The sequence below is a fragment of the Ctenopharyngodon idella genome, chromosome 7, assembly GCF_019924925.1.
Source record: "Ctenopharyngodon idella isolate HZGC_01 chromosome 7, HZGC01, whole genome shotgun sequence".
Taxonomy (NCBI): Eukaryota; Metazoa; Chordata; class Actinopteri; order Cypriniformes; family Xenocyprididae; genus Ctenopharyngodon; species Ctenopharyngodon idella.
Genome location: NC_067226.1, coordinates 38,990,621 through 39,006,471, shown reverse-complemented (window position 1 = coordinate 39,006,471; position 15,851 = coordinate 38,990,621). Strand labels below are relative to the sequence as shown.

At 34.5% G+C, this 15,851-nt stretch overlaps 1 protein-coding gene across 2 annotated transcripts in view; it reads left to right on the top strand.

Annotated features, from left to right (window-relative positions):
- Nucleotides 1–15,851, top strand: part of LOC127515853 (phospholipid-transporting ATPase ABCA1) — a 195,397-nt gene that overhangs the window by 131,084 nt on the left and 48,462 nt on the right. For both annotated transcript variants that reach the window (XM_051899955.1, XM_051899953.1), the window contains exons 33-34: nt 8,555–8,649; nt 8,741–8,846. In XM_051899955.1, the coding sequence (XP_051755915.1) occupies nt 8,555–8,649; nt 8,741–8,846 (201 nt within the window). The remainder of the gene's footprint in view (nt 1–8,554; nt 8,650–8,740; nt 8,847–15,851) is intronic.

Genomic DNA, 15,851 nt, shown 5'->3' with positions numbered 1-15,851 from the left:
AGTAGATTTTGTGCAGCAGGTTGTTCAGCAAAGTTTTGATCATGTTCCCAAATTAGAGACCTTGAAAAAAATAATATACAGTAGCTTTATAGTTTTTTAAAAAAAATTTTAATTATTTTTTTTATATATAAATATATAGAAATTTGATCAAAGCAATATGATGTTCTGTTTTGATAAAGCAGAGCAAAACAATGAACAAACAGCTATGTTTATAGTGTTTATAATGTTTGTAAGCATTTCATTTTATTTACCAGTATTTTATATTATTTCTGAATTAATAATAAAATTTGACTTATACACGACTTATCTGTTTTTTTCTTTCTCTCAAAAACACATGTTCATATGTGTAGCATATTTTTGAACCATGCAGCAAACACTTTAAAATATCTTTAAAAAATTACTTTTACAATTTCTTAAATTATCCTACTTTTTAAACCGTTTAACTGATATATTATTTGGTCAAAATTCTTATTGTCGGTTAACGTTAACCAGTTAATTGGCTTGACTTGATTGTATGTAAATGGTTGTATGGTTCGCGCCAATTTAAAAAGGAAACAAAAGTTTGAAAACCACTGTACTTCTACTGTAGATTGTACCTCTTAAAATTGATATTATCTTTCATGTAATTTATAATATAGCTGTTTGATAATGTAAAAGGTCTGCAGAGTTTCTATCGCTGTTTCAGGTGCTGAGGAAGATCCAGAGCTGAATTTCAGATATGACGTTTAGTTTCCAACACGTGCTGTAAGCGGTAGACCAATCACAGTAGACTGGGCCATCTGACCAATCAGAGCAGAGTCAGCTGTCGTAAAGGAGGGGTTAAGAAGACCAAATCCTTGATCGAACCGTTTCAGACACTGTGAGAAAAGAGGCGATGCTGCAATGTATTTTATGTGAAGATTAAAGTGTTTGTTTATTTATTTATTTATTTATTTATTTATTTTTAATCTTGGATGCATGTAAACCTGTTCTAGGAGACCTCAAAAAAAAAAAAAAAAAAAAAAAAAAAGCATAATAGGGGCACTACGAAGATCTATCACTTCTTCAAAGCTCCCATGAAATTCCCAAAAAATAGTCCATACGACTTGTGCACTATTGCAAGTGTTCTGAAGTCATAGCTTTTTGGAACAGATTTTTTATTTTTATTTTTAACTGAAAATCTTTTTCTTTCAGTAATTAATGTCCAGATTGTACCCCTTAATTGTGCCCCTGTTTGTCTGAATCTCTGAAAATCACTGCACTAAATTGCTAAATGGCATCACATTAGCCTAGCGACCTTTTCAAACACCTCCCACATCCATTGTGTCTGCATTAAGCGCTTACTGGGAAATTTATGTTGTTGTAAACTGTATTTCACTGCAAACAGCCCCCATGAAAGCATTTTGATTGATTATATATTATTTACCGGAGACATCAGCTGTAGCGCTAACAGGACACGAGCACAAGCGGTTTCTTTGATCGACTATCAGACAGTCAATAAAGGCTCAGTCTTCAGTTTACTGTCTTTATATCTGTGTCCTTGATAAGTGAAAGAGAGAAGGCATGGGTTTCTTAATGAAACACTGGTTTCCATGGCGATGACAGGTCAGTGGTGTAGTTAGCTGTTCGTTAAATCTGTGAAATGAGTTTGAGTTAGCTTAATTTTGACTGCAGGACTGCCGCACTTTAGAGAGCTTAATAATCAGTCTGCTGTTTAGTCCACTTGCTTTCTCTGTTTTTTTTTTTTTTTTGGGGGGGGGGGGGGGGGGGGGGGGGGGGTTGAAATCCACAACAAAGCCTTTTCTTTGTTTCTTTCTTTCTTTCTTTCTTTCTACCCATATAACTTGACTCTCATACACATCTGTGCTTGTCATACATCACAAAAGCGAAGCCATGAGTAATTTGAATATAGACTTATTTTAGTTATCTCAGCTTTACACATCATCCCATAGAAAACAACTAGAGATTTGCCAAAACAATGTGATTGTAATATTGGATATTATATGGTGTGTGCAGAATTATTAAGTACGTTGATTTTCTGATCATATTTTTTTTCCAGGCACATCTTACCGATTCCAAACCACATTAATCTTAATAACTACTATTAATTTTGTATTTAATCATTTATAAGTGATAAATAATTGTTCATGAAGGCTGGAAATGAAAAACGCCTTATATTCAGGTGTGCATAATTATTAGGTATGTTTTCTTTTACAGATAAAATGAGCCAAAAAAAGACCATGAGAAGGATGCAATACTAATGCAATACTAGAAATTGCAGTTAAGACATGACCAATGGACAGTGAAATGCTTAATGGGTCAGCAGAGTCAGACAAAAACAGGTGGAAAAGAAAAGTCACATGTTAACTGCAAAAGAATTAAGAATTAAGGTGAGGAATTAAGTGTGAAACCATCAAGAACCCTTTAGTCTGCAGCGCCACCATTTCCCAGAACTGTAATCTACCTGGAGTCTCCAGAAGTGCGAGGTGTCTTCTGAGTTATTTGCTGAAAAATAATAAAAATGAAAAAAATAAATAAAATTGTACTATGTACTCCAATGTGTCAAAAGCATCATACAGCTCAGATAATCATGTGTTATGTCATTTGAAAGGTCTCACAGAGTAGAATACAACGAGTATAATTGTTTTGGGCTTTGACTAAACTTGAGTGAGTTTATGTACGTGAAGCCCCGTAAGACCCATATGTAAATAATAAACCGATGCATCATTTATGTCACATTTTGGCTCATAACTTCAAGAAACATGCTCAGATTGTGGAAAATTGGACATCATTATTTGCAGCACGATTAAAATGAGTCCAACATCAGCATAATCCAATAAGCCAATCACGAGATAATGATCACGCAATTATGACACATAAAATCCCACAGGCGCACAGATGCTAACTGAAACTAAAATGTAGCTATCACTTGGCATTTCTGCTTATAACTTCATGAGACATGCATAGATTGTAGAAAATGGCACATCATTACTTACAGTAGATTCTCCCGATTGAAATGAGTCCAAGATCAACAAAATCCCATGCGTTGGTCACGAGTTATTCCATGTGGAAGAACGATTTTAAAAATGCCCATCAGGGGCCGCCAATGGATAAAAAAAAAAAGGCTACCTTTGTTCCAAATGCTATAACTTTTGATTTTTTTTATGGGATCATTTGCTCCAGATACAGCTCACATCACCAAAAAATAATTGTCCTCCTACCTTATTTCCTCTCTGAGTTATTGCATGTCAAATATGAAATATATGTAAAAATTTCCCTTGAGCAAACTTTTATTTTTTTGTCTTTATCAGCAGTTTCTCAGCATGAGAATGTCCAAATTTAATTATTATTTTTTTATTAAAAAATGTAAAGTTTTTTTTTCAAATGATACCAACTTTTTGACTCTCCCTGCTAGAGATTTGAAGTTATGAGTCATTATTTTTGTGCATGTCACTCAGAGAAAAAAAAATAAATAAATAAAAATGCCTACCTTTTTTCTAAACGCTGTAACTTTTGATTTCTTCATGTGATCACCACAAAATTTGATCCACAAAATTTGAGCTCACATATAGAGGAAAATCACCAAAAAAGAATGAACCCGCTACCTTATTTCCTTCATGAGATATTCCATTTTAAATTAGAAAGATATGTAAATTTTCCCTTTTTTCCTTTTTTGTGTGTCACTCAGGAAAAAAAAAAAAAAAAAAAAAAACTCTGAAAATACCCTCAGGGCTTAAGGGGTTAATAATTTTTGACTTTTCAGTCTGAGTAAAATGTCTTTTTTGGCTCGTTTTATCTGTAAAAGAAAATGTACCTAATAATTATGCACACCTGAATATAAGGCGTTTTTAATTTCCAGAATTCATGAACAATTATATATCACTTATAAATTATTAAATACAAAATTAATAGTAGTTATTAAGATTGATGTGGTTTGGAATTGGTAAGATGTGCCTGGAAAAAAAATATGATCAGAAAACCAATATACCTAATAATTCTGCACACACTGTATGGGCTGGAATGAACTTGCCTCATTCTTGTATCGGTTGCTGATATTTATATGGCCAACAAGTAAGATGAAATTCTGATGGGTATTACAAGTAAATGAATGAGATCTTTATAACAGTATTTCAGACTACTTATATAAAATGCATATAAATATCAGTTGTCACTCTATATCTGCCAATAATATATATAAGTTGATATTTACTGTAAATACTGTATAGTTTTATGATCAAAGCTTTGTAGTTTTTAAAAAGTTATTCTTAAAATTAAAATTAAAAGTAAAAATTTCACAGCAAAAATACATAAAATTGCATAGTATTTATTTTGCAACTCTTTTTTGCCATATGTACAGTACATACAGCACTGTGCTGTGGAATAAGCAGGATTATGTATAGTAAGCTAAATAAACAACCCCTCCACTTTGTATATATACAGTATATATTTTTACATATTGTGTATAATGCAAATAATTTCTTATTTCTGACAATATCATGCATGTATTTGCATTCATTAACATCCACATTGCTACAGTAGTCCAGCTTCTGTCTAATTTTTGGCTGGAAGATTTGTTGGCAAAGCTCCAGTTTAATTTTGCGGAGAGGAGAGCAGGAGTAAATGACAGATGATGAAGATTTGATGTGATATCTAGCAGGCTGCAGTCATTTGCAAGGGTTGAGAAATAGAGCTAATTGGTGGGAACAAAGACTCCAAGAAATGATTTGATGATCATTTTTGTCCCTGTGTTGACATATCCTGTTTCCTATTGAGATTTGATACAGGACGTATTAATGGTCTTGACCTTTAATTTTAAATATTCAGTATGTATATTTTATATATGTTACTATTTGTTGCTTGATATTGCTGGTCTGATAATAGAGTGCAACAGTCAGGTTCTGGAAGTATTAAACCTTTCATTTTTTCCATAGGGGAATTGATTTTTAAAGACAGCCGTACTAGGAGCCTCGAGGTTGTTAATCGGTGGTATATGCTTTCATTAAAGGTGATACTGATACTGTTGATACTGTTGACATGGATACGCATAATTCCGAGTCTGACTGAACCGCTCCGAGTACTAACGTCACAGGTTGCCATCTCTTGGTAGTTATGGCATGAGCAGCATAAGCTTGTTGTTTTGATTGGGTAGGAACTGTAAAAGGTGTCTGCTGTTTGTTTGTGGTGCTCCATGATTGAGGTCTGTCTGTATAAACTATGCATAGCATGCATAGTTTATACTATCTGCGCAAACTCATGGACTCATCTTTCCATGAGACTCATCTTTCCATGAGTCTGCGCAAACAGAGTGTACAAGGGTATGTAAAAACATACGTTGACAGGCAGGTAGGATGTATTATTTCATTCTGACCGAAATGAAGCTTATTTCAACCAATTCCTAGTGAAAACTACATTACCAACGATTCTGAAAAATAAATCTTCACCAACCAGATAACTGCAAGAAGCAAATCCTACCAAAATAACTATTTATCTCCACCCACTCCCATGAAGCATTGTGAATGATGTAGAGTCTCCCTACGCTCTTAAACTACTTAAATATTTGTATAAAAATAAAATGTTTTTTTCTATATACACAGTCAACATCATCTATTGCAACTATTTTTGTTCGTGGAAAAGGGGACAATTTTGGTTTGATAGACATGAACTAAAAGCCACAAAACCACAGTTTTGATTTCAAGGAAAAAGCATTATTAAAATCGTTCTGTTCCCTCTCTGTGAATCAGCATATAATAGATGTTCATTATCACAAGCCTCCAACAGTGTAACCCTGTGCCTGTGCGTGTATGTCAGAGCTCTTTCATTTAGGCCAGTTTCTGTGGATCTGAGTCAGTGTCATTAACTTCACACTGATAGTGAATCGAAGAAATACAGGGTATGTGTGGTTTTATTGTTTTGATGTGTCATTATGGAAGATTCTGTGTGTGAGTGTGCATGTATCAACCTCATGCACTGTTAAGAATGAAAATGTGCAGTTGTTGCATTTAAAGGGATAGTTCACCCAAAAATGAAAATTTTGTCATCATTTACTCACCCTCATGTTGTTCCAAACCTGTATAATTTTTTTTGTTCTGCTGAACACAAAGGAAGACATTTGGAAGAATGTTTGTAACCAAGCAGATCTCGCCCCATAGTAGAGAAAAAAATACAATGCTAGTCAATGCCTAGTTCTGCAGAACATAGACATTTATAAAGGTTTGGAACAACATGAGGGTGAGTAAATGATGACAGAATTTTCATTTAAAGGGGTAGTTCATCCAAAATGAGAATTCTGTCTTTATTTACTCAGACTTGCGTCATCCCAAAGCCACACATGAAATGAACATGAAAGTGGACATTTTGGAGAAAATTCTAAATGAATTAGGACTGGGACTGTCAAGGTCTAAAATGACAAGTGCCATAAAAAGGTCCATACAACAGTATTTTTACTATATTACAAGTTTTTATAGTCTTTATTATAGTTAACCCTTTAAAACCGAATGTGTCGTCGGCGACACATCCAACCAAGCTGTATTCATGTTACCGTAACTCTTGAACCGTTTGCGCCATCGTAATAATTCAAATTGCTACAGATAGTAGACAACATGGGCTTTTCGGCAATATAAGGGTTATTACGGTAATTTCGTTCCTTCAGTCAGCAAATGGCAGCCGCTTTCGGGGAGAGCGGGTGGAAGGAGGATTTGAACGTAGAGATATGGAGTGCGGCAGTTTAGGGAGTTTTGGATCGCATAAATAATAGAAGAAACAAACAAAAACATGGCGAAGGAGTACGCAGTCAATTGGGATGATTTTTTATAAGACTTGGGAGGAGGCTAAGTGAGACTCGCATTTCGCATTTGGTGTGTGCATCTGTATAATGTGTCCGTGCGGTAAATGTATGCGTGCTGATGCGTGCATATGTAGTATATGTATGCGTGTATGAAAAAAATTTCTCCTTAATGAAAACTGTGCAACCAAGTGTCAAAAAATGACTTGTATATATGTAATATAGTTGAATTTTCAAGTTTGAAGTGTTAGATTCTTTCGATCATCATTTTTCTCTTATTTTTTCTAAATAAAAAGCCGAAAATTTATTATTATTTTTTTTTATTTTCATCTATTTAAATTCTATTTACAAACTCACCATATACATTAATGGTCAATAACGGTAATTTATTGAAAGCCAGTTGTTTTCTGAAAAAAATGACACCTTGCACTTGAAGATAGCACATTGTTAGAGAATTTTATAATAAAAAAAACATAATATGTGAAAACGGGCTATTTTAGCTTTAGGTTCTAAAGGGTTAACTAAAACATAGAAAATAACATCTCAAGTTACGACTGTAACCATGATTCCCTGAGAAGGGGAACGAGACACAGTGTCTTGTTGCCATGCCTTGCGCCTGCCTGTGTGCCTCCTTCAGACAAAGAGTTGATGATGTGTATTACAGGCTCCCTTTTATACTCCGCAAATGATGTCATGGACTGTTGTCAGCCAATAAATTTTGCCGTGTTTTCACACATGTTGAAGTTCCACTTCGAAAGGGAAATTTGTTTTTACTTGAAATAAAATAAACATTAATTGAATTAAATTAAATTAAAATATAAAAATCTTAAACTTATTTTATTTTAACAATTTGCCAAGGCAACATTTCTCATTTTCATGTAGTTTAGTTTGATGTACTAAAAGAACTAAAACTGAAATAAAAATTAATAAAAAACAATAACATATTTTTAAAAGCAATTACAAAAATGACAAAAACACAACAAAATTCCTAAAACTTTAATTGAAATGATAAAAATAATAACTAATTTAAAATAATAATAAAAAACTAATAATAATAATAATAAAAAAAAAAAACATTTGACTTGAATTCAATTTTTATTTTCTGTTTTAGTAGTTTTATTACTTCAACTTAAACTTATTCAGTAGTTGTCAAGGCAACACTTCTAATTTTTTTTCATCTAGTGTTTATATTTTGTTTTATTTAAGCTTTCATGAAAACTACTGAAATTACCAAAAACGATTTTTAAACGTTTTTGTTAGCAATAACAACGCTGTTATTCAGTCAAATTTAATAAATAAGTTATTTCAATTAATTTAAATGTCAACCAGTTTTATTTTAGTATCATTGAGATACTATTTTTTAATTAATATTTTAAAAAATATATTTTTAATTTTCTGTTTTCATTTTAATTTTAAAGTTTTAGTAATTTTGCTGTGTGTTTTGGTCCTTTTTTATTTTATTTATTTTTTGTTAAACATTAAATTTTTTTTTTTTTTTTTGTTAAACTTGTATAGGTTTTTTTTTTTTTTTTTCAGTTTTAGTTTGTTATTTTAGTACATCAAGTTGAAAATGAGAAATGTTGCTTTGGCAACTAGCTAAAATAAGACAAATTTAATTTCTGATATGTCTTATTTTATTTGTTAACGAAAACTGTAACAAAACTGTTTTTCATTGTTTTAGTTTTAGTTAACTATTATTATTATGATTAGCACATTTTATGTTTATGTTACCTGACAAAACATTTTACAGTGTTTGTGGGTTTGTAATGGTTTTATTTGGTGTGTTTTTTGTAGAGAACTCAGAACACCACAGACACCCTCCAGAACATCACGGCCCGAAACATGACCGACTTCCTGCTCAAGAGCTACCAGAAATCAGGCAAAATACGGTAATGACACAAACTCATTTCACAGCATGTGTAGAACTATGATCAAACAAGCATAATTGGTGTGTGTGTGTGCGTGTGCGTGTGCGTGCAGATATGGAGGAATCTCTGTAGGTGGCGTGAACTCGCAGGTCAAACTGAATGAGTCTGACATTACAGCAGTGATCAGCGACCTCAAATTATTCTTCAACATCTCACAGGTAAGAGCGCTGCTGTATTAGGACATTAATGACATCATGCTCTCCAGAATTGACTGGTCAAGAGTGGCATTATAGGCATTTTTGACTCTCAGATTTATTTTTTTCATCAGTCTAAAAAGTTACGTTTCTGATTGATGTGATTCCAAACCCTTACAGTTTATTGCAGTCTGCAAACCAGAGATCTGGCTTTTTTCCAATTATGACGGTTTGTTATTTTAGGTGTTCTAACTATATTCACTGTTTTATTTACAGAGAAATAGCACAATCTTTTGTTGTAATGTTGTATCATGCTGTAATTACTGTATTTTTTTAGAAAATAAGTTGCACATGACTCTTATGCTGGGTACACACTAAAAGATTTTACATGAAGACAAAAAAATCATAGATTTAACAGACAAATCACATTTTATTATTACATTCATAAAATAGCAGTGCATAATATAACTTATAGTGGTGTTCATATGAACAATATTTATTAAATGCCAAGTCTAAACAAATTTAGAATATTAGTGTCATTTCAAATTGTTATTGTTGTTATTGTAACAATGTGTATTTCATTACTGACAGCTTTATTTATCCTGATGTTGGTAACATCATACTCATTTTCATTAACAAGTAGCAACTACCATTTTTACATTTGCTGCATCCAATAATTTGTTACATTTGCATATATGTTTATCAAAACATGGTGGAAAATCTCCATTAAAATATGCATGAGCAGCTTGAGCTTGTGTTGGTGATGTGAAATGTGCTTTATTTATTTTTTAATGGCATGCAAAGCTTTTCAGGCCTTTTAAATGATGTGAAAATTCCCACCAGCTCTTCACTTAGCATTTACTTATCAAATATGGAGATAATGTTTTTCCCTCTTTGCAATTGTGTTGAATGTTTTATTACTTAAAAAAGGGTGTTTGTTGCTCTACTTAAATTCAGATAACTGATTATTCCCATTAAAATATTCCCTCATATGCTGTTGTCTTTTTATATAGCGAGTAAAAGCTGGTTTGAAAAGGGCTGCCAATACCAACTGTCCTGTATAATTGCATTCTCTTTTAATCTTTTTGATCTTACTGTATTTATAACTAAAATATGATTTTCATTTATAATATACTAAAAATACTAAAAGCTTTCACATCTCAGGTGTAATGCATGCCTCTCATAATTGTATTGAAATTCTGGAAAAACACATTGCATTTCATGCAAACAAGATTCATCTAGGTTGCTGCATTCAGTTCTGCTATTATAATAACTTATAATATTTATTTATTTATTGAGTAATGATGCTGAAAATTCAGCTTTTCGGAGGAATAAATTACATTTTAAAAAAAATTACATTGTAATAATATTTCACAATATTTCTCTCTTAACTGTATTTTTGATCAAATAAATACAGCCTTGGTGAGCATAAGAAACTTCTTTCAAAAACATTTAAAAATCCACAAACTTTTGAACAGTAGTGTACTTAATTAGTAGTGTAATTAAGTGAGTTGTTGCAGTCGAATCAGTCATTTTTTACAGAAGTTACTCATTGCAGTTTATGAACTGGTTCAATATTGAAAAAGAATAATATCAAAAGAATAATTAATTTACAAGCTGAAAGAATGTAAATTATAATATGTTAGTATCAATCATTTCTTTTAGTATCAATCATTTCTTTGGTGCACATCTTTCCATGAGTTTGTTGTTAATTAAAATATCTAAACTTCAATAAACAGTCTGTTCATCTTCACAATTCTCTCATATTATAATATACCCAGGTAGAAGATAAAATGATATGTCTAATTAGGGTGACCAGATTTCTCATGGTGGAATATGGGACGGGTGAGCAAGGGGTGGGCATTATGACCATGATATTTTTATTTCACACTATATATATATATATATATATATATATATATATATATGTATATAATTGTTGTTATATAAAAAAGAAATGTACAAATTACAAACAATACTAAAAATACGATAGAGATACAAATTAAATAAACTTGTTTTTCAGATACAGTAGGTTTATTTACCATGTATACATTTATTTAACATCTTTTGTTGTTTTATTAACATTAAAGGTGCTGTATGCGATTTCTCTAATTCGTTGTTGAACACTGTTAATATTTGAAATCAACCCAAATAAACCTACCCCTCTCTTTATTGCTCCGCCTCTAAAACTCACACTCCAATACTAACCACCCTGCTCCAAGTCAGTCTCGAACCCCGGCCCAATGGCTGCTGGCATGCGAGGCGAATGCACTACCAATGACACTAAACACCTCATTCTCTAGCTGTCGTCAGTGTGCAGTAGTTTAACTGCACTATCTGGCCACTATTACTCACTATCTGGCCTCTGTTACACACGCAATGTGAGTGGATGTCTGTTTATCACAGCTGACGCGCAACAAAATGCTTCACGAAACATAAAGCGCAGATGATGTACGAACGAAAAGGAAGCACCAAAAAAAAGTACAGTACACAAGAGTAAATACAAACAAGAGTTTGTTGTTAATCGCCAACAGAACAGCAGCTCCAGACAATCAAAACCCAGTGTTACTTACATGATAAGGAATCAAAGCAGCCTCTGCGTCTGTTTTCAGTACTCTTTTGTATTGTGTCCCATCTCTGCCGTTCTGCCGTTTTTTTTTTTTGTTTGTTTGTTTGTTTGTTTTCTTATTTTCAAATCTCCCTCTTGCTCGTTCTCTGTATTCGACCGTCATACGCCCCCTAATGCTGATTGGTTTCACGTTTGTTGTTGCTATCAGCCTGACCTTTAGTCCACCTTTAATGACAGACAAATATTAATTAGGCTACTGTCCCTTTAAGACCGAATCCATGGATGTAATATACTGACACATATCCTGTTTTCACCCACCTGTTTATGTCCACTTAAGCCATAACTGACTGTATTTACGTGAGATACTCAACACGATTGACATTTTGACAGCTATGTGTGCATTTGACCATTCAGGCACAAGGAGAACTGATTGCGCGCTGTCCAAGAGAACTGGGATAGCGCACAAAGAAAAGAAAGAGAGCGCTTCTGGTCTGTGTCATTCAGCGCGATTCGAATTTTGTTCTACGACGAATTGATTGGGCTGTTCTTGCATAACAGACTACTGCTGCTACTCATTCTATGATCACCCAGTTGTAACGAAATTTTTAGGAAAGATGAAATATGGGACAAAACTAATGTTAACTATGAGGACCTTATTGTAAAGTGTTACTGATTTTTCTTCAGGACACTTTTCTTTCAGACACTGTAATTGCATGTAAATTCTTCTTTTTTAGTGCAATAAGCAAACTGTAAAGGATCTAATTTCTCATCTGTTACTTTCATAAGCTTATTTTTTCATAACTAATGAGGTTAAAGCAATGGGGCGGTAATCATTAAAAGAATGGGACTTCTCTCGCTTAGGAATGGGAACTACAATAGAGGTTTTCCATAGCCGAGAAACTGTAGCTTGGTCCAATGAGGCTTGAAACAGTGTGTAAAACACCACACTGAGCTGCTCTGCGCAGTGGTTAAGGGTTCTACCGCATATGCCATCTGGTCCAGGAGCTTTATTAAAAGGTATAGCTTTCAGCTGCTTAATTATATTAGGGAGATACAGTTTCAGAGGGGCAAAGGGACTCGATGTCTGTTTAAACTCTTCAAGTGCAGCACTTAAATCATGAATCTCAAAGCGTGCGAAGAACAAATTCAAATCATTAGCTGCGAAGTCAGCATTACTGTTATACCAGGGGTACTCAAGTTCAGAGGCCAAGAAGGCTGCGTTTAAACCACATAAAATGCAAAGGGCCACATATTATAACTTGGATCGTAAGACTTTTATTTAGGCCTACTTAAGATAATATTTGAAGTATTTATAAGTGCAGTTTATTATCTAGCTAAGTCTTACTAGTCCTTTAACGGTTGTCTTATTTAAATTGTCACTGAACATGTAAAAGGGCATTAAAAAAGGATTAATAGTTTATAATAGATTACTCCTCAGAGTATGAAAAAAAAAAATGTATAAAGAAAAACATTGAGCAAATAAACTTGACAAGAACTGATGAAAAGAAGTCCTTAAAGTCTGCATTGTTTTCACAAGTAATTTCAGGTCTTGCTGTTGCTCAATTTTTATACTTTTTATACTCCATTGCACCTTTTTAATACATTTTATAGTGCCTATTTATACTCAGGCTCGCTTTACAATGGTTTTATTATTATTATTATTATTATTATTATTATTAATAATTATTACCTCTACCTTTTAATTTGGTCATAATCCAATTTTTTTTTTCAGTCTCAGTCTCGCGAATCCTCTAATTATAGCCAACATTGTAAACACGATAAAAATATATATTCTCCATGAGCTCATTTAACGCTTCCTTCACATGCTCTCAGAATTATTGTAAATACGAGTTCCCTAGGTAAAAATTGCACATGATCGCCCTCCTATTTCGAACTTGAATGCAATGAGCTCGTAATCACAACTTAATTATCAAATTTCCGACAGCAAGTGAAGGCCGCATGAGTGACGACAGCTCTGTAATGGAAGCGCTCTCTGCTTGCTTTCTGTTTATAACACATTGACATTAAGAATAAAAGTTTTTTTTTCATGCTGCTAAGAGGACCATCGGCCACTTACACACTGCAGTTTCAGGAGTGTCAACCGCATTAAATGATGCAGAAATAAAGTTATTTTCGTTTTTAGTCTCGCGCATTTGATAGCGTGCGCGAACACAGGTGCTCGATACATGCACACTAGAAAGATTCATTCTTGTTCAATCTCTGCGCTTTTATGCTACAAAAGTTACTTTTTTTTTTGTACTCATGTATAATAGAGTTGCTGGTATCTTTTAAACCCCTCGCACGAGCGTTTGTCGGGTGGCTATATTGTGTTTGTTGTTTTTGTTCCATCTTCTCAGTTTCTTTTCAGACTGTGAAACAACGGCCCGTTTCAGTGTTGACACCTTGTGGACAAACTAAATTAGCGCAAAAACTATTCAAAGCGCACTTGCAAAGCGCCGTATATTGTTTGTTGTGGTTAGAAAAACCGTGCTGCACATGTACACTGTGCGATTCTGTGCTGGTGACTAAATATGCATCATGCGCAGTGTAAGCCTACCCTAGTGTACACCAAACCAAAGTAAACCAAAGTAATGTGAACCAAAGAAATATAGTCACAGTAATTTTAAACGCAAATTATAATAAAAATACATTCATATTTAGCAATGATGCGGGCCACAAATTTAATGCACAGCTCCTTCTTAGATGTATTTATATCTGCCATATTTTTAATTCTGTGCCAAACAGCCCTAATATCATCTTTAACAAACTTTTTTTCTATTTTGTTACTATAATTTAGTTTGGCACGTCTGATTGCTCTTTTGACTTCCTTATTAATAACTTTTTTTCCTCATTAGTCCCTGATAGGAATACCTTTTTTTTTTTTTTTTCATATTAAGAATATTTTTAAGCTCTTTGGTTACACATTGCTTGTTGTTAGGAAACACTGTCAAACTTTTAGTAGGAATAATGGAATAAATGCAGAAGTTGATATACAGTGCATCCGGAAAGTATTCACAGCGCTTCACTTTTTTCACATTTTGTTATGATATTCCAAAAGGGATTAAATTCATTATTTTCCTCAAAATTCTACAAATAATACCCCACAATGACAATGTGAAAGAAGTTTGTTTGAAATATCTGCAAATGTATTAAAAATAAAAATGTATGTCATATGTACATAAGTATTCACAGCCTTTGCTCAGTACTTTGTTGAAGCACCTTTGGCACCAATTACATCCTCAAGTCTTTTTGAGTATGATGCTACAAGCTTGGCACACCTATTTTTGGGCAGTCTCTCCCATTCTTCTTTGCAGGACCTCTCAAGCTCCATCAGGTTGAATGGGGAGCGTTGGCACACAGCCATTTTCAGATCTCTCCAGAGATGTTCAATCGTGTTCAAGTCTGGGCTCTGGCTGGGCCACTCAAACACATTCACAGAGTTGTCCCGTAGCCATTCCTTTGTTGTGCGCTTGGCTGTGTGCTTAGGGTCGTTGTCCTGTTGGAAGATGAACCTTCGCCCCAGTCTGAGGTCCAGAACGCTCTAGAGCAGGTTTTCTTCAAGGATGTCTCTGTACATTGCTGCATTCATCTTTCCCTTGATTCTGACTAGTCTCCCAGTTCCTGCTGCTAAAAAACATCCCCACAGCATGATGCTGCCACCACCATGCTTCACTGTAGGGATGGTATTAGCCAGGTGATGAGCAGTGCCTGGTTTCCTCCAGACATGACGCTTGCTATTCAGGCCAAAGAGTTAAATCTTTGTTTCATCAGACCAGATAATTTTGTTTCTCATGGTCTGAGAGTCCTCCAGGCGGGCTGTCATGTTCTTTTTACTGAGGAGTGGCTTCTGTCTGGCCACTCTACTATACAGGCCTGATTGGTGGATTGCTGCAGAGATGGTTGTTCTTCTGGAAGGTTCTCCTTTCTCCATATAAAACATATTGAAAATGTCCTTTTAAAACAGTGATACACATGTTCTTTCACACGTGAGTTGTTTGGGAGCAGAGCATGCATGGCTGCTGGGTGGGAGCAGCCCCAGCTGCACATCAGCTCTTCACACAAGGCGCAACAAAAGCAGAGGGTTGCTTCCCCCACAGAAAGAAATGGGGGCCGGAAAAATGCTCGAAGCCTCAACCTGGCAAGGATAAGCACAGATCTGAGGAATGTCATCCTTGCCAGAAAGGCTTCGGCTAAGAGGTCCTGACGCCAACATCAGACCTCTGAGGGCAAGCCCATTCAGGGGGAAGTGGTTAACACCTCAGTACATGGTGCCACTTCTCTTCGGTGCCCTCAGGGGGCCGTTCTGCCAATGGTGCAGACGTGGCCAAGGCTACATCTGTATGCTTTCCCGCGATTGCTCTGCTCCCACGAGTTCTTGAGTGAGTTCGCCAGGAAAGTGCCCATCTGTTGTTAGTGACTCCTGTTTGGCCAACTCCAGTTTGGTTCTCGGACCTGATTTC